Genomic DNA, 23,622 nt, shown 5'->3' on the forward strand with positions numbered 1-23,622 from the left:
CTCGCGCGCCTGGGCGCTGATTAGTATTTCATGTTCAGCTGTAGTAGGTCCAGTTCGATCTGTTTTTCGCCTGTTAGATCCCTTGTTTTTATTATTTATAGAGAATATGTTAAATATGATTATACTATAACTTTGCAATCGTAACTCGGATTAAATAATTTGGATATGTAATTTGTTCAGAAAAAGGCTTAATTTTCAACTGTGCTATTATTTGTTCCTGGTAACCACTTTAAAGTTCCGTTCAGGGTATAAACTAAATTAACCTAATTAACTGTTATGGTGTTTTTTGGGAAATGCTAACACAATATAAATTTTATATAATCTTTATATATATGAATATGTTACGAGGGTCTATATGTATCAGAGGGAGTATAAATGATCAATTTCAATGGGTATATAGGGGTAATAAAAAAAAGAGAATAAAGGGTGTGATCAGTAGGGATAAAAAAGAACAAGAGAACTAAAAAAATATGAAGGAGAGAATAGCACAAATGAATTGATATTAATACCAAGGGTGTGGCATACAAGCAATGCAATAATAAAAAGAAATTAATACCAAGGGATGTGGGAGTGACACACATATATGTGTTGGTGTGCAGTGTGCGGCCGTTATGTGCAACAAAAATAAGAGCGTTGAGTTGTATGCAACAAATTAGGGTCGTTTCGCTCATACATAGACAATTAATTTTTTTAATCTTCAACCATATGCAAAGATGACCTAAAACACATTTAATAGAATCTTTTTATTGAGATTTTTCTCGCGGCTTGCTGCAGATTCCAAACATCGCTTCAACCTACAAATAATGTATTAGTATGAAAAACTGAAAATTGGGCTCTTTAAAATCAAAATAATTATACAAAAAGTATTGTATGTGTAGCATGCTTCTTAACGTATCACTAATATGAATTTCTGTTAGATCTTAGTGTGCGTCTCTCTGTCTGGCCGGGCACAATTCAGGTGTTGTTGGGCCATGCTGACAGATATTTTAGTCACGTCAATTATCTCCTCCGTTGCAACGCACGGGCATGTATGTATAACCTATGATTCTGGTGCTTTTGAGGGGGTACACTTTTTTCCAAATGAGCCGTAAAAGTCTCATCCTGGGCTGGGCTGGGCCGGGCCGGGCCGGTGCAAACGGATCCAGCAAGTGTTTACCCGTGAGAGATCCTGGGCCCTGCTTGAGAGAGTGCCTGGGCTTTTCTCAAAAAAAAAAAGAGAGAGTGCCTGGGCTTGGCATGCTGTTGCTTCCGCATCCACGAATCTTTGCCACACACGCACACTGTGTTCTGCGCCGTCGCGGGACGGCCACCTCATCCACCCCTACCCGCCTCCGTCACCCGGAGTTCAGGCAACCAACCTCGCATAGCCTCCTCCGTCCTCTCCCGGCGTCGCAGGCAGGGGACACCTAGCTTCCCACCATCCTAGCTGCCGGCAGCGGCGCTGAACTTGGGAGGCAACGACCTAGAAACAGGTAGCCCTCTTCCGTCTCTACTTCTCTGCGGTTCTCGATTCCGAATAAGCGCATCCGACTAAGGTTTCAAACCGTCCCATATGTTGTTTCCCCGGAAATTCTCGGGAATGCAAGTCCAGAAGCGCATGCTTATTTGTCAAATTATAAAGTAACCGAGAAATAGTAGGTATTGGGGGCAGGGATTCCAGATACTAGGTTTCAGGAGCTTATCTGTTGGGGTTCCCAATATTAATTTGTTTAGTGGGCTTGCCAGATCAAGAAATATAATTACATGTAAGGGTTTGGCTATGCATAATGTAGAATGTAGCCGTCAGGTTTTCTTTGTACTAATTCCAAAAATTGGGCACCTAGTGTTCCGCCGCTGACACGGAAAATGGTTGTTTGCTGTAATATGCATGAACAGGAGTTTCAGTATGCAACAAATGGCGCTATCTGCGTTCGTCACGACCCCCTCCTCGTCATATAGCAATAACTTACCGGGGTTGACTGCCCGCCGGTCTCAAAGATGGCACGCGAGACGCCTGCGCAGCAAGGTTCGAGCGCAGGCACAACAAGAGTTGCAGTATAAGAAGCTTGGAGATTCAGACCTTCTTATCAGCGAGATTACTCTTGGAACAGTATGTGCATAGCTGCAGATCATGTTGTATGTTGTTGCTACATTTCTTTTACAATCCGGGCTAATTCTTTGTTCCTTCAGATGACTTTTGGGGAGCAAAACACAGAGAAGGAAGCACATGATATGCTTTCTTATTCTTTTGATCAGGGCATCAATATCCTGGACACTGCAGAAATGGTCAGTGCAGAACTGTGTATTCTTTCCTTCCCTTTGTGGACTCTATTCCCTTATCCTCTGAAGTTCAATTCTATCAGCCATCCATGAATGATAGATCTAGTTTTTAATTTTTTATTCCTTTAGTATCCAGTTCCAACAAAGAAGGAAACTCAAGGGCGGACTGATCTATATATAGGCAGGTGGATGCAATCCAAGCCACGAGACAAGGTACTGTAAACAGGCCCAGTTGTTTATCACCTTATTCTAAATTGTTCAATCATGCCCGCTGCTTGGATTACCAGCAAATTCATGGACATGAGACTCTACTCTGTTTAATTAACTTGTTTCTATGTGTACATGATTCTTTTTTGTGATCTGCATATATGTTACGCTGATTCCCCACCCAAGTTGATGTCAGTGTTTAGGATTATTTTTGACGAAAGAGCAGCATTGAGCTGTTTTCATTAATGATATGGCCCAACAGATTAAATATAAACGTGAAAGCCTGGGTCTAGAGATTATGATCATAATAATAAGAATAAAGATGTTGAACAACAGAATAAATTATGGCCCAGGCTTTAGTATCAACAGACCCCAGATTTTCCATTTGTAATGACATGTTTGAATAGTGTCATTGAAAGTCTGAAATATATTTTTTTAAATTGAGAAAGCCTGAAACATGACACTTGCACGATTTGATTATGTGTATCTAGGTGATTCTAGCCACCAAAGTTTCTGGTTATTCAGAGCGATCTACTTATCTTCGGGATAATGCAGAGGTGGTACGTGTCGATGCCGCCAATATCAAGGAAAGTGTTGAAAAGAGTCTTTCACGTTTATCTACAGACTACATTGATTTGCTTCAGATACACTGGTTAGTGTTTCATTTTGAAGATTATTCTTGCTTAGGCATAACCTGCACCTTTTTTTGTCCAGCTCGAATGCATGCACAATCATTGTCAGAGCCAATATTCATTATATTAACTTTGTCAGATGTTCATTTGTTCATGAAAAAAAATTCCAACTTATTATCAACATTAGGGAGGAGGTTATTTTTGTTATATTGATATAGTTTGCTTCTTTTACCTTGACGAGGAAATCAACCCTGCCTCCAAATGTTTCTTTTATGTCTTTAGGCCCGATAGGTATGTGCCAATATTTGGCGAATTCAGTTATAATTCAACCAAATGGAGGCCAAGCGTTCCATTTGAGGATCAATTGAAAGCTTTCCAGGAGCTAATTGATGAAGGAAAGGTATTATTTTTTAGGCATTTTTCGAGAAAACACAAAAGCCTTGTGTGATGCATATTTAGCTGATATTTTTACAGAAGAGAAATAGTTAAAATTACAAACCCTCCCACCAATCTTCGGAGAGGAGAGAGTCTCCATAACCACCTAAACATCTAATGAACTACTCACAAAATGCCACAGCTCCAATTCCTGCTACAAGACCTAGAGATTACTCATAAAATTCAGCTATGCCTCTTCCTCCCGCAAATGCCCAGAGTTTCAAATCCTGATGGATGAGTGCGGTCAGAGCGCCAGAAGAAACCTGCAGGTGAATGTTGTTGAACACCCCTTGCGTTTCGTTGCTTCCACAAACTCCAACAAGGCAACAAGTAATCATGACCATGGAGTTGAAACCACGCCATTTTCCCTTGGGAATCCTCTTGCGAGTGCTGCACTACCAATCCTCCAAGTTGTCAGTAGCAATCGGAACATGAGAGGCATCACAGTGGGCAGCCAGGAAGCAGTTGGAGCAAACCTGACGGGCATAAATGCATTGCATGAGGATGTGATCTGTTGTGTCCTCCTCTTGGTCACAGAGATTGCAGGGTGAGGGATGATCTTGTAGGCCTCACCGTACGCTGTGATCAGAGGTCCAGATACGGCACTGCAACGCCAGCCACATGAATATTTTGCAATTGAGTGGAGCGCAGCTTTAGAGATGGCGCTGGCCAAAAACATGACATGCAAACATACTGCTAAAGCTTGTTTGTAAGCTTAATAGAAACAGGTTACCATTTGATTTCGACCGCAAGAAACATGAGATGCATTCTGACCTGTTGATAATTGCAAGAAGAGCTTAGTCTTTGAAACCGCTGCATGAAACTCATTATCCGGAATGGCGCTGCTAGTCTGAACTTATCTTGTTTGAGCTCCCCTTGTAAGCTGGTGTCCCCTTTGTGAACCTGATTGTAAGAATGCTGCCAATGGGAGTTGCAATGAAAGCCAGGCTTAATGCCTTGTTTCTAGAAGTAGCTTATGATCATGTTCTTATTGCATTTTAGAGGCACATTTAAGTAGTTCACTCACAGCGTATTCGAATTGCAGACAAGAACAATTGTTGAAATCACTTTTATTGTCTGTTCTAGGTACGCTATATCGGTGTTTCCAATGAAAGCTCATATGGAGTAATGGAGTTTGTACAGGCTGCCAAACTTCAAGGACTTCCAAAGATTGTGAGCATCCAGAACAGTTATAGTCTAATTGTGAGATGCCGCTTTGAAGGTGAAACAGATGGCACCGATCTCTTCAGTCTTCACTAGATTCATCAGAATTCTGTTTATGAGGCCCTTGGTTCTAAATAACTGAGATTTTCTACCTTCTCTTTTAGTCTGAAAATCAGTTGCATGTTATGTCAAATAAATACAAACTGCTGATAAGTATTTGCTGACAACTAATTTCTTTCCTGCTTAGATATAACTGAAAAGAATGAAAAGGCTTCCATATAACTGTGTTATAATTTTGTTAAATTGTGCATTTTGCATATTCTTGAGGTGATGGTATCAGAGTGCTGGCTTTTGAGTGCCCAGCTTAGTGTGTACCTAATATGCTGGACCTGGCCTTCATGTTTATTTTGTCACAGTTGATCTTGTTGAGGTCTGCCACCCAAATAACTGCAATGTGGGGCTGCTTGCCTACTCCCCACTGGCGGGTGGCGTTCTCAGCGGAAAGTATCTTGATGCTAACTCTGCTGGTGCAAAGAGGAGCAGGCTGAATCTCTTCCCGGGATACATGGAGCGCTACAACGCGTCTTTGGCTAAAGTATGGTTAAACACTGCAACTAACCATTCAGAACTAAAGTTTATTAGTTTCGCAATTTTCTGAGGGCGGCGGACTTCATCCTCATTTACTTCCTATTGCCTTTGTTTCAGGAAGCAACGGACGAGTATGTCAAGCTTGCCAAGAAGCATGGGCTAACACCGGTCCAGCTTGCCCTCGGCTTTGTGCGTGACCGCCCTTTCACAGCTAGCACCATCATAGGAGCGACCACCATGGATCAGCTAAAGGAGAACATCGATGCATTTACCAGCGCTCCGCGGCCTCTGCCACCGCAAGTCTTCGATGACATTGAGATTCTTTTCAAGAAATACAAAGATCCAGCAATCCTCTAGATGTTCATTCACCTTTTCGCTACAAAGGACACCAATCCTTGACACGTACAAAGACCTAGCAAGAGGACATGGATTACGCAATTTTGTTCATGTTTATTACACATTGCTTTGTTTCTTTCAACTGATATTTCCCAAATGTGTATGTTTTTTTTTTTGAAATATATGTGTACAGATAGTATATCTCGGAGTAAAGAATGATGCTACATATAATCAGCTATTTTTTCTCTAAATTTTTTAAAACAGGGAAATTTACCTAGTTATCATATCATCACCTATTTGTTCTTTATTTTTTTGTAAACAGGGAAATTTCTAAGAGTTATCAGTCCTGCACTCTGTTGCCTGTTGCAGCGGATTGGTGTGGCTCCGTGCGTCGTTGGTGTTCCCCTGTGGTGTCAACGTGATACCGGCTGTGCGGCGGCCCGTATCCTCCATGGTGAAGCGGCTAAGAACATCTTCAACAGCACCGGCTATTGTGTTCTATCCCCCTGTCGATGTGAACATACGTCTCCCAATGAAAGAATTTTTGAAAAGTCAAAGCTCATCAACTCTGATCAAGTTTGACCAACTTTGTAAAAAAAAAACTCTGACTAAGTTTGTAAAGAAAAATATTTTCATCTAGAATGCCAACACTATCATTAGATTCATCAAAAGACGTAGTTTCATATTTTATATATTTGGTATGTAGATATAAATAATGGGTGTGTCTAGGGCACATCTAGATGTGCTCTAGTTATTGCACATCTAAGTGAGTGAATCAAGCATAAAGAGAAAAAAGAAAAAAAAATATTCACACGAATCTCAATGTAAGATCAATGACATAGGACTTAGATGTGCAATACTTATGGCACATCTAGATGTGCTTTAACAAAACTGATAAATAATTTTCTTTACAAATTTGGTCAAAATTTGTGACTTTTTTAAAAATCTATACACGCTACATTATGAAATAGAGGGAGTACAACGTGTTGTTTGATCCATGGGTGAGCCCGTGTCAGTCTCAGTGTGTGACGTACTAGCAGTGTGTTTACTATCAAGTGTGGTGCTTATCTCATCCCGAGCTTTCCACTGCTATTTTAATATGTTTTTTATTTTTCCAAGGAGACTTATTTGTCGAGTTTCTGTCTGGAAACGAAGAGCGCAACCAGCACATGCCATCACTCACCATCCATTCTAACTATGCCCACGGTGCCCTAAGCACACGCGGCACGTCGACGATGTTATGATCATTGTGTATGTAGGTTTTATTATTCCATGACAAACGCACCGACATTCAATTAGTTTGAATGACTAGAGAGAGATGCACTGGAGACTCATCAGCTGCAAAACTTAGGCATGTTTGGCTGCCATACACTTGTACACACTGCCATATTTTCATGCCACAAATCTGGGTAATGCCATATACTATCTTTCTAGCGGCTAAATTGATCGCTACGCTTGTGGTAAAAGCGGGCTAGCTACCAAACAAATCAGTGAAGCACGGAGGTAGATTGTGCCGGAGGGTACGCAGGCTGCGTGCTGACCAAGTGAAACACGTTGGCGACAGTCAAGGCGAGCATTACCATCAGAAGCACCATGAACGGTCTCGTTTCGGTGTCACCGTAGGCGTTATAGGCTATCCTCATCTGATTCACCATGCACAGCCACACAACGGCCAAGAACTCCTGCAGAATTCAGTTGGTTACACCGGGCAAATTCAGTTTCAGTTAGCACATCGACCGCATCACGACTTGCTATTTTTTGTGGGGGCCTTCGTGGTTAGTTACCTGGAAAAAGCGCCGGCAGCCGGATGTTTCCACGCCCCCATCGTCCGCCGGCGACGCCGTGCCGCGTTCTTCGGGTGCGCCCTTCTCGACGTCCAGCAGCGGCGCCTCCTCCGTCGCCTCGCAGCCGGACGCGTCGCACGGCGTCGAGGAGATCCGCTGTGCCATTGGGGGAAGAGAGACGGCGACGAGCGGGGCTTTACCCTAAATCGACCTCGCGTGCGAGTTAATATCGGAGACGTGGGCACCATGAAAATAATCATTAGGGCTTTAAATTAACAGGTTTGCTATTTCACATCTAGATGTGAAATAGTTATCTCACATCTAATTTTCTAACCACATAATTTAAACATCAAGATTCGTATTCTTTTGTCCTTTTTTCTTTTTGTTTCTTTAGCATTTTTTTCCTTTTGGTGTTATTTCCACACGCGTTGCCCATGTGAGGAGACCCCCCGTAGTGGCATGTAGGCCGTTCTTTGTTTTTTCACTGCCTTGTGGTCGTGGGTTGCCTCGGCGTGGGCTGCAGCCACGAGTAATTTTTTATTTTCTTTTTTGTTTCTTTTTCTCTTCCCTTTTTCTGTTTTAATTTTTTATTTATTTTGTTTCCAATTTGTAAACATTTAAATTCTGCAATTTTGTTATTTTCTTTTTTCAATTCAATTTTTTTCTTTTATATTTTTTAAATCATGAATTTTTTTCATTGTTGTTAGTTGACTGTTCACGATCAAACAGAGGTGTTGTCAATTTTTTTATCTCAGTTGCAAGATCACACTCGACTCACTACTGTGGTCCGAGATTTTTTTTGTCCCTGTTGCAATACCACCCTTGACTTGCAACTAGCCCTTGACATTTTTTGTCTCAGTTGCAAGTTCACCCTCGATTCGCAACTGGGGCGCGACCATTTTTTGTTCTAGTTGCTAGTCCACCATCGACTCGCAACTAGGGCCCGGTCTTTTTTTTAGTTGATAGTTTAACCTTGACTCACTAGGGTTAACTTTTTTGTCCTAGTTGCAAGTCTATCATCGACCCGCAAGTGGTCATAACCTTTTTTGTACCAGTTGCAAGTCCACCCTTGAATCGCAACTTCGGCCTGACCTTTTTTGTGTTAGTTGCAACTCCACTCTCTAACTTGCAATGGGGTCCAACACTTATTTTGTCCTAGTTGCAAGTTCATCCTTGACTCGCAACCGGGCTCCGACCTTTTTTTGTCCCAGTTGCAAGCTCACCCTCAACTTGCAACTAGGCCCATAGTTTGTTGTTGTCCCAGTTGCAAACCCGCCCTTATCTCGCAATTGATAATTCTTTTGTTTTCCATCTCAGTTGCAAGTTCACCCTCAACTTGCAACTCGTATCATTGTTTTATATACTTCTCTTAGTTGCAAGTCCACCCTCGACTCGCAACTAGGGCGCGACATTTTTTTTTGTTCCAGTTACAAGTCCATCCTTGACTCGCAACTAGGCTCTGACCTTTTTTTTATCCCAGTTGCAAGTCCATCGTTAACTCGCAACTGGGCTTTGACCTTTTTTTTGTCCCAGTTGCAAGTCCATTGTCAACTCGCAACTAGGCCCATAGTTTGTTGTTGTCTCAGTTATAATTCCACCCTCGACTCGTAATTAGGCACGTAATTTGTTTTATCCCAATTGTAATTGGGCACGTAATTTGTGTTCAAAAAATATTCGATAATTCAAAATTGTTCATAATTTGCAAAAAGGGTTTCAATTAATTTAAAAAATGTCTTCTAATCTCCACCCTGTACTGTGTTCTTAAACATTTCCCGTTTCATTAAATTGGCAGCATGTAATGGTTGGAGTGGTAGAAGACGTTGTTCCCAAGATTGAGGTCTCCAGTTTGATTCATGTGTCGGTTAGTGCGTCAACTGTAGTTTTTTGGTAGCGCTCCAATCGGCCAGATTCCTGTGTTAGGTAGCGTGTCACTTGTAATTCTTTTTAGCGCTCCAATCGGCCAGCCCGATGAAAGAAAGAAAAAACAAATAGGAGAACAAAGCGGTGGGCTGGATCAGAACTTAGATGTGAGATATCTCACATCTAGATGTAATATAGACAGACCCTTAAATTAAATTAGTAAATATGCAAGCGCAACGCATGTTAATATTTAGGCAATATATTAATTGCACGCGGATATTAGGTATGCTATTATTTGTCTGTTAATTCTAATATTCTATGGTTAGTGTAATATTTGGTACGATATTAATTGCACGTTAAACACATTTAACGCTCGCCATTGAAGCAATCTAGGTCGTTGAATTACTTAGTTCGATGGCCGAAATCAATTGGATCTGTCTCTTTGGATCTTTTATATAGAAATATAAATATATAGACATATAAATATAGATATAGATATATATGCATGGGAGGAGATACGAGGCAACTGGCAAGGGCAAACAAGAAAAGTTAAGATGATCAAGTAAATCACGCGGAACATATATTTTTTTGAGCATCAGTACAAACACAAGCGCTCATATACACGTGCATACACTCATCCCTATGAACGCACACACGCACACCCTACCCCTATGAGCACCTCCGAGAGACTGAGCCGGCATATCATCTTGAGATTTACGAAGTCACCGTAGGCGCCTCGTCGTCGACGGGAACGTCTCCTCCCACTGAAAGCGCATCGCTGGAAATCCTGAAATAAATCCAAGAATAATGCGAGCACCAGGATTTGAACTCTGGTGGGTTGGTGATACCACTGTCCACCTAACCAACTCAACCACAGGTTGATTCGCCACGCGGAACATATATAAGGGATAAAAACAGAACCTTGGTTCGTTTTTTTCCTGTGAACACTGTATAATGGCAGGTACTCATATACACGTATATACTGTCGGCGATTTAGGAACGGAGGTCCTCAGATTTGTCTGTCTGCGGCCCGCGGCGTGGTCAAGCAACAGGCCGTACGGCCTATCTTCACCAACAAGGCACCCAAGACCCTCGTGAGGGGCTAAACCTCGCGAGGCGGACGACGCAAGACCTCCTCTGGAGTGGCCTAGCTAGGCAGGCTCACGAGGAACGGAGATATCAAGGCGAGGCGAACCTCACGAGGCTCTCGTGACGTGAGCCATGACGATCGACACCAGGCGGGCGCCAGCGCGCGCAGCGTCCTTGTTTTCTCTTTGGTGCAAGGGAGACAAGCGCAGCCGCGGAGTACCGAGGCTTCAGGCAAAGGTTGTCATTTCGGTGCAACAAGACCAAGACCAGGCGGACGGCAAGGCGGAGGTCATCGTGGAGCCCAAGACGGCGTCACCCCAGAGCCTTTCACAGGCGCAGACTACCTTTTGTCAGGATGGCTCGTACTAGCTGTCCCTCTTCAAATTAGCCCGCCATTGTTGGCTCCCTTCCCGCTCAATATTTGGGAATATGACCAGTGTCTCTATAAATAGGACTAGCCACCACCATAGTAGAGGGGGATGAGAAAGAGAGAAAGAGAGAGACCCAGAGAAAGAGAGAGAGAGGCCGAGAGAGAAAGGGGATCAGACCCAGAGATACACACAAGTCCACACGCACAAGAACACCTCAACCTTAGGAGGCTGTTCTTCCCCTTGTACTGTTCATCATCAGCCCAAGAGGCAATCTACCACCACCACACTGGAGTAGGGTATTACACCACAACGGTAGCCCGAACTAGTATAAACCTAGTGTCTTTTTGTGTTGTGAGTCTGTCGAGTTCATCCGTAAGATCTTAGCGAGCTAGAGCGTAGATCGGTAGGAGGGAAAGACTTCGCACGCACCCTAGTGTTCGAACCTTAAGGGTTTGCCAGAACCCCACATCCGACATTTAGCGCGCCAGGTAGGGGTGCGCCGTAGCTTCCTTTCCGTCAGTCCATCGCTCCGTCGCTCCGTCGTCTCCATGTCGGACGCTCGCCGTGCTCAAGCTGAGCGTTGGGCTGCCCTCACCGCCCGCGTTGCTCAGACGGCTCCCGTCGGCGGGCCGCCTCGTCGTTCTCCGCCCCCCGCCGCCAACGCTGCCACCGGTCCGGTGGGGAACGAGCAACATGCGTCCTCGCAGCATCCTTCGGTGCGGCAGGACGGCCGCACCGCTACTCCATCATTCACCCCTGATGGTTCTTCGTCTCACGCGCACCGCGCTCCCATGGAGGCACGGGCGCGCTCATCGCGGCGAACGAGCTCCTGCGTTACCGCCCCGTCGACGACCTCTATGAGGAGTGGCTCGACTGCGTCGCCGAGCTCGTCCGTGCCTCAGGGGGCTCTACGACGCTGTCCCACTCTGTGCCTCCCCCTCAACCAGCCGTGGGCGACGGGGCTCATGGCGTGCCTTCACCGCCTCGACCCCACGACAGTGCCTTGGCGCCAAGGGGCGCGCCTCCACGGTGTGATCCGCCGCGCCCGGCGCCCGCACGTGAAGAAAGAAGCTGCCAAGAAATCCCGCGGCCGCGAGAAGCTGCACAGGCGCTCCCCACGCCACCTCGTCAAGACTGCGTGCCGCCTATAGTGGCGCAACGCGGACCTCCCCAAGACCAAGCTCCGCCTCAGAAGCGGGCCCCGGCGACCACGGCTAGCTGCCGCGCCTTCACCCCCGAACTGCGTAGCGTCGCCTGGCCAGGCAAGTTCAAGCCAGATCTACCTCCTCGATACGACGGCACCGCCGACCCCACGGAGTTCCTGCAGCTCTATGAGTTGAGCATCGAAGCGGCCAACGGCGACGAAAAAGTCATGGCGAACTGGTTTTCCATGGCTCTCAAGGATGGGGCTCGCTCCTGGCTCCTGAACCTGCAGCATGACTCGATCTCCTCCTGGGACGAGATGCGCGACCGCTTCGTCGCCAACTTCCAGGGAACCCGTGACCGCCCACCGGCCACGGGCGATCTACGCCGCATCAAGCAACAGCCAGGGGAGACCCTCCAGAAGTACATCTAGCACTTCAACAACACACGCCTCAAGATCCCCAAGGTCACGGACGAGGCCATCATCTCCGCGTTTTCCGACGACGTCCGTGACGTCAAGATGAAGGAAGAGCTAGCTATCCATGAGGAGCTTTGCACATCTCAGGAGCTGTTCAACCTGGCGACCAAGTGCGCAAGAGCTGAGGAGGGGCGACTCTCCCTCCTTGAGCTGCCAGTTGCAGGAGTGGAGGAGAAGAAGGCCAAGGCCAAGGACATGAAGCGCAAAGAGGCAGTGGTGCTCGCAGCGGAGCCCGACACCAAGCGAGGCAGAGATCAGCCCGAGTCGTCCAAGAACGGCTATCCGTTCTGCGCCTTCCACAACCTGAACACCCACAACACCAGCGATTGTCAAGAGCTCAGAGCCATACGGGAAGGACACTTCGGTCGACGCCCCGAGCGCAACAACCGGGGCTACAGCCACGGAGGAGGACGCGGAGGCGGACGCTGGGATGACCGTGGCCCATGCCAGGAGTGGCGCGACCGGCCTCGTGAGGACCGCTGGCAGGACCAACCTCGCGAGGGCGCCTGGAGGGACCCGCCTCGTGAGGATCGCCCCAGGGTAACACTGGTCTTCCCCCGTTGCCGCCACCAAGAAGGAACGACGACCACCACCAGGACGAGGGGGCTGGGGGCTTCTGAAGGAAATATGCCCTAGAGGCAATAATAAAGTTATTATTTATTTCCTTATATCATGATAAATGTTTATTATTCATGCTAGAATTGTATTAACTGGAAACATAATACATGTGCGAATACATAGACAAACATAGTGTCACTAGTATGCCTCTACTTGACTAGCTCGTTGATCAAAGATGGTTAAGTTTCCTAACCATTGACATGGGTTGTCATTTGATTAACGGGATCACATCATTAGGAGAATGATGTGATTGACTTGACCCATTCCGTTAGCTTAGCACTTGATCGTTTAGTTTGTTGCTATTGCTTTCTTCATGACTTATACATGTTCCTATGACTATGAGATTATGCAACTCCCGTTTATTGGAGGAACACTTTGTGTGCTACCAAACGTCACAACATAACTGGGTGATTATAAAGGTGCTCTACAGGTGTCTCCAAAGGTACTTGTTGGGTTGGCGTATTTTGAGATTAGGATTTTTCACTCCGATTGTCGGAGAGGTATCTCTGGGCCCTCTCGGTAATGCACATCACTTAAGCCTTGCAAGCATTGCAACTAATAAGTTAGTTGGGAGATGATGTATTACGAAACAAGTAAAGAGACTTGCCGGTAACGAGATTGAACTAGGTATTGAGATACCGATGATCGAATCTCGGGCAAGTAACATACCGATGACAAAGGGAACAACGTATGTTGTTATGCGGTTTGCACGATAAAGATCTTCGTAGAATATGTAGGAGCCAATATGAGCATCCAGGTTTCTCTATTGGTTATTGATCGGAGACGTATCTCAGTCATGTCTACATAGTTCTCGAACCCGTAGGGTCCGCATGCTTAACGTTTCGATGACGGTTATATTATGTGTTTATGAGTTTTGATGTACCGAAGGTTGTTCGGAGTCTCAGATGTGATCACGGACATGACGAGGAATCTCGAAATGGTCGAGACATGAAGATTGATATATTGGACGACTATATTCGGACACCGGAATGGTTCCGGGGGTACCGGGGGGTTACTGGAACCCCCCGGGGGTTATTGGGCCTCATGGGCCCAAAGTGGTGGAAGAGGAGAGGAAGCAAGAGGTGGCGCGCGACCCCCCTTGCCCCAATCCGAATTGGGAAAGGGGAGGGGGCGAGGCCCCCCTTCTCCTTCCTTCTCTCCACCTCCTCCTTCCCCCTTCTCCTAGTTGGAATAGGAAAGGGGGGAAAACCTACTTGGAGTAGGATTGCCCCCCCTTGGGCGCGCCTCCTCCTCTTGGCCGGCCCCCTCCTCCTCCCCCCTTTATAAACGGAGGAGGGGGGCACCCCATATACACAACAATTGATCAAGTTGATCTTTTAGCCGTGTGCGGTACCCCCCTCCACCATAGTCCACCTCGACAATACTATAGCAGTGCTTAGGCGAAGCCCTGCGTTGGTAGAACATCAACATTGTCACCACGCCGTCGTGCTGACGAAACTCTCCCTCAACACTCGGCTGGACCGGAGTTCGAGGGATGTCATCGGGCTGAACGTGTGCTGAACTCGGAGGTGTCGTGCGTTCGGTACTTGATCGGTTGGATCGTGAAGACGTACGACTACATCAACCGCGTTCTGCTAACGCTTCCGCTTTCGATCTACGAGGGTACGTAGACAACACTCTCCCCTCTCGTTGCTATGTATCACCATGATCTTGCGTGTGCGTAGGAATTTTTTTAAAATTACTACGTTCCCCAACAGTGGTATCAGAGCCTGGTTTTATGCGTAGATGTCATATGCACGAGTAGAACACAAGTGAGTTGTGGGCGATATAAGTCATACTGCTTACCAGCATGTCATACTTTGGTTCGGCGGTATTGTTGGATGAAGCGGCCCGGACCGACATTACGCGTACGCTTACGCGAGACTGGTTCTACCGACGTGCTTTGCACCCAAGTGGCTGGCGGGTGTCAGTTTCTCCAACTTTAGTTGAACCGAGTGTGGCTACGCCCGACCCGTGCGAAGGTTAAAACATCACCAACTTGACAAACTATCGTTGTGGTTTTGATGCGTAGGTAAGAACGGTTCTTGCTAAACCCGTAGCAGCCACGTAAAATTTGCAACAACAAAGTAGAGGACGTCTAACTTGTTTTTGCAGGGCATGTTGTGATGTGATATGGTCAAGACATGATGCTAAATTTTATTGTATGAGATGATCATGTTTTGTAACCGAGTTATCGGCAACTGGCAGGAGCCATATGGTTGTCGCTTTATTGTATGCAATGCAATCGCCCTGTAATGCTTTACTTTATCACTACGCGGTAGCGATAGTCGTGGAAGCATAAGATTGGTGAGACGATAACGATGCTACGATGGAGATCAAGGTGTCGCGCGGGTTTCGATGGTGATCATGAAGGTGCTTTGGAGATGGGGATCACAAGCACAAGATGATGGCCATATCATATCACTTATATTGATTGCATGTGATGTTTATCTTTTATGCATCTTATCTTGCTTTGATTGACGGTAGCATTATAAGATGATCCTCACTAAATTATCAAAGTATAAGTGGTCTCCCTGAGTATGCACCGTTGCAAAAGTTCTTCGTGCTGAGACACCACGTGATGATCGGGTGTGATAGGCTCTACGTTCAAATACAACGAGTGCAAAACAGTTGCACACACAGAATACTCACGTTAAACTTGATGAGCCTAGCATATAACAGATATGGCCTCGGAACACGGAGACCGAAAGGTCGAGCGTGAATCATATAGTAGATATGATCAACATAGTGATGTTCACCGTTGATACTACTCCATCTCACGTGATGATCGGACATGGTTTAGTTGATATGGATCACGTGATCACTTAGAGGATTAGAGGGATGTCTATCTAAGTGGGAGTTCTTAAATAATATGATTAATTGAACTTAAATTTATCATGAACTTATTACCTGATAGTATCTTGCTTGTCTATGTTGTTTGTAGATAGATGGCCCGTGCTGTTGTTCCGTTGAATTTTAATGCGTTCCTTGAGAAAGCAAAGTTGAAAGATGATGGTAGCAATTACACGGACTGGGTCCGTAACTTGAGGATTATCCTCATTGCTGCACAGAAGAATTACGTCCTGGAAGCACCGCTAAGTGCCAAGCCTGCTGCAGGAGCAACACCAGATGTTATGAACGTCTGACAGAGCAAAGCTGATGACTACTCGATAGTTCAGTGTGCCATGCTTTACGGCTTAGAACCGGGTCTTCAACGATGTTTTGAACGTCATGGGGCATATGAGATGTTCCAGGAGTTGAAGTTAATATTTCAAGAAAATGCCCGGATTGAGAGATATGAAATCTCTAATAAGTTCTATAGCTGCAGGATGGAGGAGAATAGTTTTGTCAGTGAACACATACTCAAAATGTCTGGGTATCATAATCACTTGACTCAACTGGGAGTTAATCTTCCTTTTGATAGTGTCATTGACAGAGTTCTTCAATCACTGCCACCAAGATACAAAAGCTTCGTGATGAACTATAATATGCAAGGGATGAATAAGACTATTCCCGAGCTCTTCGCGATGCTAAAGGCCGCGGAGGTAGAAATCAAGAAGGAGCATCAAGTGTTGATGGTCAATAAGACCACCAGTTTCAAGAAAAAGGGCAAAGGGAAAAGAAGGGGAACTTCAAGAAGAACAGCAAACAAGTTGCTGCTTAGGAGAAGAAACCCAAGTCTGGACCTAAGCCTGAGACTGAGTGCTTCTACTACAAGCAGACTGGTCACTGGAAGCAAAACTGCCCCAAGTATTTGGCGGATAAGAAGGATGGCAAAGTGAACAAAGGTATATGTGATATACATGTTATTGATGTGTACCTTACTAATGCTCGCAGTAGCACCTGGGTATTTGATACTGGTTCTATTGCTAACATTTGCAACTCGAAACAGGGGCTACGGATTAAGCGAAGATTGGCTAAGGACGAGGTGACGATGGGCGTGGGAAATGGTTCCAAAGTCGATGTGATCGCGGTCGGCACGCTACCTCTACATCTACCTTCGGGATTAGTATTAGACCTAAATAATTGTTCTTTGGTGGCAGCGTTGAGCATGAACATTATATCTGGATCTTGTTTGATGCGAGACGGTTATTCATTTAAATCAGAGAATAATGGTTGTTCTATTTATATGAGTAATATCTTTTATGGTCATGCACCCTTGAAGAGTGGTCTATTTTTACTAAATCTCGATAGTGGTGATACACATATTCATAATATTGAAGCCAAAAGATGCAGAGTTGATAATGATAGTGCAACTTATTTGTGGCACTGCCGTTTAGGTCATATCGGAGTAAAGCACATGAAGAAACTCCATACTGATGGACTTTTGGAACCACTTGATTATGAATCACTTGTTACTTGCGAACCGTGCCTCATGGGCAAGATGACTAAAACTCCATTCTCTGGAACTATGGGGAGAGCAACGGATTTGTTTGAGATCATACATACAGATGTATGTGGTCCAATGAATGTTGAGGCTCGTGGCGGATATCGTTATTTTCTCACCTTCGCAGATGATTTAAGCAGATATGGGTATATCTACTTAATGAAACATAAGTCTGAAACATTTGAAAAGTTCAAAGAATTTCAGAGTGAAGTTGAAAATCATCGTAACAAGAAAATAAAGTATCTACGATCTGATCATGGAGGAGAATATTTTAGTTATGAGTTTGGTCTTCATTTGAAACAATGTGGAATAGTTTCGCAACTCACGCCACCCGGAACACCACAGCGTAATGGTGTGTCCGAACGTCGTAATCGTACTTTACTAGATATGGTGCGATCTATGATGTCTCTTACTGATTTACCGCTATCGTTTTGGGGTTATGCTTTAGAGACGGCCGCATTCACCTTAAATAGGGCACCATCGAAATCCGTTGAGACGACGCCTTATGAACTATGGTTTGGTAAGAAACCAAAGTTGTCGTTTCTGAAAGTTTGGGGCTGTGATGCTTATGTGAAAAAGCTTCAACCTGATAAGCTCGAACCCAAATCAGAGAAATGTGTCTTCATAGGATACCCAAAGGAGACTGTTGGGTACACCTTCTATCACAGATCCGAAGGCAAGACTTCTGTTGCTAAATTCGTAGTTTTTCTAGAGAAGGAGGTTCTCTCGAAAGAAGTGAGTGGGAGGAAAGTAGAACTTGATGAGGTAACTGTACCTGCTCCCTTATTGGAAAGTAGTTCATCACAGAAAACGGTTTCTGTGACACCTACACCAATTAGTGAGGAAGTTAATGATGATGATCATGAAACTTTAGATCAAGTTATTACTGAACCTCGTAGGTCAACCAGAGTAAGATCCGCACCAGAGTGGTACGGTAATCCTGTTCTGGAAGTTATGTTACTAGACCATGACGAACCTACGAACTATGAAGAAGCGATGGTGAGCCCAGATTCCGCAAAATGGCTTGAGGCCATGAAATCTGAGATGGGATCCATGTATGAGAACAAAGTGTGAACTTTGGTTGACTTGCCCGTTGATCGGCAAGCAATTGAGAATAAATGCATCTTCAAGAAGAAGACTGACGCTGACGGTAATGTTACTGTCTATAAAGCTCGACTTGTTGCAAAAGGTTTTCGACAAGTTCAAGGGATTGACTACGATGAGACCTTCTCACCCATAGTGATGCTTAAGTTTGTCCAAATCATGTTAGCAATTGCCGCATTTTATGATTATGAAATTCGGCAAATGGATGTAAAAACTGCATTCCTGAATGGATTTCTGGAAGAAGAGTTGTATATGATGCAACCAGAAGGTTTTGTCGATCCAAAGGGAGCTAACAAAGTGTGCAAGCTCCAGCGATCCATTTATGGACTGGTGCAAGCCTCTCGGAGTTGGAATAAATGCTTTGATAGTGTGATCAAAGCATTTGGTTTTATACAGACTTTTGGAGAAGCCTATATTTACAAGAAAGTGAGTGGGAGCTCTGTAGCATTTCTGATATTATATGTGGATGACATATTGCTGATTGGAAATGATATAGAATTTCTAGATAGCATAAAGGGATACTTGAATAAGAGTTTTTCTATGAAAGACCTCGGTGAAGCTGCTTACATATTGGGAATCAAGATCTATAGAGATAGACCAAGACGCTTAATTGGACTTTCACAAAGCACATACCTTGAAATTTTTTTGAAGAAGTTCAAAATGGATCAAGCAAAGAAAGGGTTCTTGCCTGTGTTACAAGGTGTGAAGTTGAGTAAGACTCAATGCCCGACCACTGGAGAAGATAGAGAGAAGATGAAATATGTTCCCTATGCTTCAACCATAGGCTCTATCATGTAAGCAATGCTGTGTACTAGACCTGATGTGTGCCTTGCTATAAGTCTAGCAGTGAGGTACCAAAGTAATCCAGGAGTGGATCACTGGACAGCGGTCAAGAACATCCTGGAATACCTGAAAAGGACTAAGGATATGTTTCTCGTTTATGGAGGTGACAAAGAGCTCATCGTAAATGGTTACGTTGACGCAAGCTTTGACACTGATCCGGACGATTCTAAATCGCAAACCGGATACGTGTTTATATTAAATGGTGGAGCTGTCAGTTGGTGCAGTTCTAAACAAAGCGTCGTGGCGGAATCTACGTGTGAAGCGGAGTACATAGCTGCTTCGGAAGCAGCAAATGAAGGAGTCTGGATGAAGGAGTTCATATCCGATCTAGGTGTCATACCTAGTGCATCGGGTCCAATGAAAATCTTTTGTGACAATACTGGTGCAATTGCCTTGGCGAAGGAATCCAGATTTTCACAAGAGAACCAAGCACATCAAGAGACGCTTCAATTCCATATGGGATTTAGTCTAGGTGGGAGACATAGAAATTTGCAAGATACATACGGATTTGAATGTTGCAGACCCGTTGACTAAGCCTCTTCCACGAGCAAAACATGATCAGCACCAAGGCTCCATGGGTGTTAGAATCATTACTGTGTAATCTAGATTATTGACTCTAGTGCAAGTGGGAGACTGAAGGAAATATGCCCTAGAGGCAATAATAAAGTTATTATTTATTTCATTATATCATGATAAATGTTTATTATTCATGCTAGAATTGTATTAACCGGAAACATAATACATGTGTGAATACATAGACAAACATAGTGTCACTAGTATGCCTCTACTTGACTAGCTCGTTGATCAAAGATGGTTAAGTTTCCTAACCATTGACATGGGTTGTCATTTGATTAACGGGATCACATCATTAGGAGAATGATGTGATTGACTTGACCCATTCCGTTAGCTTAGCACTTGACCATTTAGTTTGTTGCTATTGCTTTCTTCATGACTTATACATGTTCCTATGACTATGAGATTATGCAACTCCCGTTTATTGGAGGAACACTTTGTGTGCTACCAAACGTCACAACATAACTGGGTGATTATAAAGGTGCTCTACAGGTGTCTCCAAAGGTACTTGTTGGGTTGGCGTATTTCGAGATTAGGATTTGTCACTCCGATTGTCGGAGAGGTATCTCTGGGCCCTCTCGGTAATGCACATCGCTTAAGCCTTGCAAGCATTGCAACTAATGAGTTAGTTGCGGGATGATGTATTACGGAACGAGTAAAGAGACTTGCCGGTAACGAGATTGAACTAGGTATTGAGATACCGACGATCGAATCTGTGGCAAGTAACATACCGATGACAAAGGGAACAACGTATGTTGTTATGCGGTTTGACCGATAAAGATCTTCGTAGAATATGTAGGAGCCAATATGAGCATCCAGGTTCTGCTATTGGTTATTGACCGGAGACGTGTCTCGGTCATGTCTACATAGTTCTCGAACCGGTAGGGTCCGCACGCTTAACGTTTCGATGATGGTTATATTATGTGTTTATGAGTTTTGATGTACCGAAGGTTGTTCGGAGTCCCGGATGTGATCACGGACATGACGAGGAGTCTCGAAATGGTCGAGACATGAAGATCGATATATTGGACGACTATATTCGGACACTGGAATGGTTCCGGGGGTTATTGGATATATACCGGAGTACCGGGGGGTTACCGTAACCCCCCCGGGGGTTATTGGGCCTCATGGGCCCAAAGTGGTGGAAGAGGAGAGGCAGCAGGAGGTGGCGCGCGGCCCCCTTGCCCCAATCCGAATTGGGAAAGGGGAGGGGGAGAGCCCCCCTTCTCCTTCCTTCTCTCCACCTCCTCCTTCCCCCTTCTCGTAGTTGGAATAGGAAAGGGGGCAAAACCTACTTGGAGTAGGATTGCCCCCCCTTGGGCGCGCCTCCTCCTCTTGGACGGCCCCCTCCTCCTCCTCCCCTTTATATACGGAGGAGGGGGGCACCCCATAGACATAAAAATTGATCAAGTTGATCTTTTAGCCGTGTGCGGTGCCCCCCTCCACCATAGCCCACCTCGACAATACTATAGCAGTGCTTAGGCGAAGCCCTGCGTTGGTAGAACATCAACATCGTCACCACGCCGTCATGCTGACGAAACTCTCCCTCAACACTCGGCTGGATCGGAGTTCGAGGGACGTCATCGAGCTGAACGTGTGCTGAACTCGGAGGTGCCGTGCGTTCGGTACTTGATCGGTCGGATCGTGAAGACGTACGACTACATCAACCGCGTTGTGCTAACGCTTCCGCTTTCGGTCTACGAGGGTACGCAGACAACACTCTCCCCTCTCGTTGCTATGCATCACCATGATCTTGCGTGTGCGTAGTAAATTTTTTGAAATTACTACGTTCCCCAACAGCTTCCAGTAGCCGCGTGCGATCGCTTGCATCCTGGGCGGTGCTCAGGCCCCAGCCTCTCAGCGCATCTTCAAACAGTTCGCTCGCGAGGTGAACGCGGCGCTCCCCAAGCTCGAGGCCACGCGCCCGCTCAAGTGGTCCCAATGCACCGTCACCTTCAACTCGGCAGACCAGCTCAAGTGCGCAGCCACCACTGGCTCACTCCCTATGTTATGCTTCCCAGTCATCAACAATGTGCAAGTCACCAAGACTCTCATCGACGGCGGCGCAGGGCTCAACGTCCTATCCGTTGACACGTTCGACAACCTCCAAGTGTCCTATGAGCAGCTTCAGCCAACCAAGCCTTTCTCAGGAGTGGCTGACGGTTCCACCACACCGATAGGGCAAGTCCATCTGCCTGTCACCTTCGGGGAGCGCAAGAACTACCACACTGAGCTCATCGACTTCGATGTCGCGCACATCCGCCTGCCGTACAATGCCATCCTCGGGTATCCAGCCCTGCCCAAGTTCATGGCAGTCACTCACCACGGCTACAACGTTCTCAAGATGCCAGGAAAGCAGGGGAATCATCACAGTTCCATGTGAATAAAGGGATGCGGTGTGCTCCCTTGAGCGCGCCTTCCGAGCCACAGCAATCGACAACCCTGACAGCAGAAGTGAAGGCCCTCCGGAGACCACCCCCAAGAAGAAGCAGCCGTGCCGCGCAGGACCCCAAGAAGATGGCGTCGCGTCAGGAGCCTCGTCAGGATCAGCGCCCGCTCCAGGGGCGCCTCCCTCCACCGCATAAGAAGGCGCGCCCGGCGCCCTCCTCGGGCAGGGCTCGGGGGCTCTCTTCTGGAGAGCCTCAGACCTTGCCAACCTCACAAGGGAGGCGCTTGGGCACCACTTGGAAGCGTGCTTCACGGCACCCTTCCCTCAGGAGAGCACAGGGCGAGGAGTGCCCACCATCGAGGAGTTCATCACCAAGACCACCCAAGAGCTACAAGACGCGAGAGCCATGCACGGCGACAGCCGCTCACCGAGCACGACTCACCATCCAGGTGAGGGTGATGAACTACGCGTCTACATCGACATCCCAGGGCTCAACAGGGCTGCATCTCAGGAGCGCTTCTGGCCTTCGAGTGCGGGCCGCTATGAGGGTCCACCACACAGCTACGTTCGCATGCCCTTCGGCTTGCCGAGCATGGCGTCGGTCTATCAGCGCAACGTGTGGCAAGTCCTGGCGGCTCAGGAGGCCAGGTTCCACGCCGTTCAGTGATACGTCTATGTCATATCTATATTTTTTGATTGTTCCATGCCAATATTCTACAATTTCCATATACTTTTTGGCAACTTTTTATACTATTTTTGGGACTAACATATTGATCCAGTGCCCAGTGCGAGTTCCTGTCTATTGCATGTTTTTGGTTTCGCAGAATATCCATATCAAACGGAATCCAAACGGGATAAAAACGAACGGAGAATTATTTTGGAATATTTGTGATTTTTGGGAAGAAAATCAATGCGAGACGGTGCCCAAGGTGGCCATGAGGGTGGGGCCCACGGCCACTACAGGCAGGCGCGCCCCCACCCTCATGGGGCCCTCGTAAGGCGATTGATGCTCTACTTTGGCCGCAAGAAAGCTATTTTTTGGAAAAAGATCTGGGCGAAGGTTTCAACCCAATCGGAGTTACGGATCTCCGAATATAAAAGAAACGGTGAAAGGGCAGCAGAACAGAAGGCAGAAACAGAGAGAGACAGAGAGACTGATCCAATCTCGGAGGGGCTCTCGCCCCTCCCATGCCATGGAGGCCAAGGACCAGAGGGGAAACCCTTCTCCCATCTAGGGAGGAGGTCAAGGAAGAATAAGACGAAGTGGCCCCCTCTCCCCTTCTCTTCCGGTGGTGCCGGAACGCTGCCGGGGCCACCATCATCACCGCAATCTTCACCAACAACTTCACCGCCATCATCACC

The 23,622-nt window shown here is 46.1% G+C and overlaps 2 protein-coding genes across 2 annotated transcripts; one reads left to right on the plus strand and one right to left on the minus strand.

The window, feature by feature from the left end:
* Window positions 1-1,233: 1,233 nt before the first annotated feature.
* Window positions 1,234-5,884, plus strand: LOC125527097 (protein tas-like). The gene is made up of 9 exons (XM_048691673.1): window positions 1,234-1,472; window positions 1,876-2,089; window positions 2,170-2,265; window positions 2,389-2,472; window positions 2,958-3,118; window positions 3,381-3,498; window positions 4,620-4,755; window positions 5,114-5,292; window positions 5,403-5,884. Exons 2-9 carry the CDS (start codon window positions 1,886-1,888, stop codon window positions 5,640-5,642), a joined length of 1,218 nt encoding a protein of 405 aa, XP_048547630.1. The 5' UTR covers window positions 1,234-1,472; window positions 1,876-1,885; the 3' UTR covers window positions 5,643-5,884.
* A 776-nt stretch (window positions 5,885-6,660) lies between these two features.
* LOC125527096 lies at window positions 6,661-7,586 on the minus strand. Its single transcript, XM_048691672.1, has 2 exons — window positions 7,406-7,586; window positions 6,661-7,303 (listed from the first exon to the last, which is right to left on the minus strand). Exons 1-2 carry the CDS (start codon window positions 7,568-7,570, stop codon window positions 7,109-7,111), a joined length of 360 nt encoding a protein of 119 aa, XP_048547629.1. The 5' UTR covers window positions 7,571-7,586; the 3' UTR covers window positions 6,661-7,108.
* Between the last annotated feature and the right edge of the window lie 16,036 nt (window positions 7,587-23,622).

Source organism: Triticum urartu, unplaced genomic scaffold (genome assembly GCF_003073215.2).
Source record: "Triticum urartu cultivar G1812 unplaced genomic scaffold, Tu2.1 TuUngrouped_contig_2887, whole genome shotgun sequence".
Classification (NCBI taxonomy): domain Eukaryota; kingdom Viridiplantae; phylum Streptophyta; class Magnoliopsida; order Poales; family Poaceae; genus Triticum; species Triticum urartu.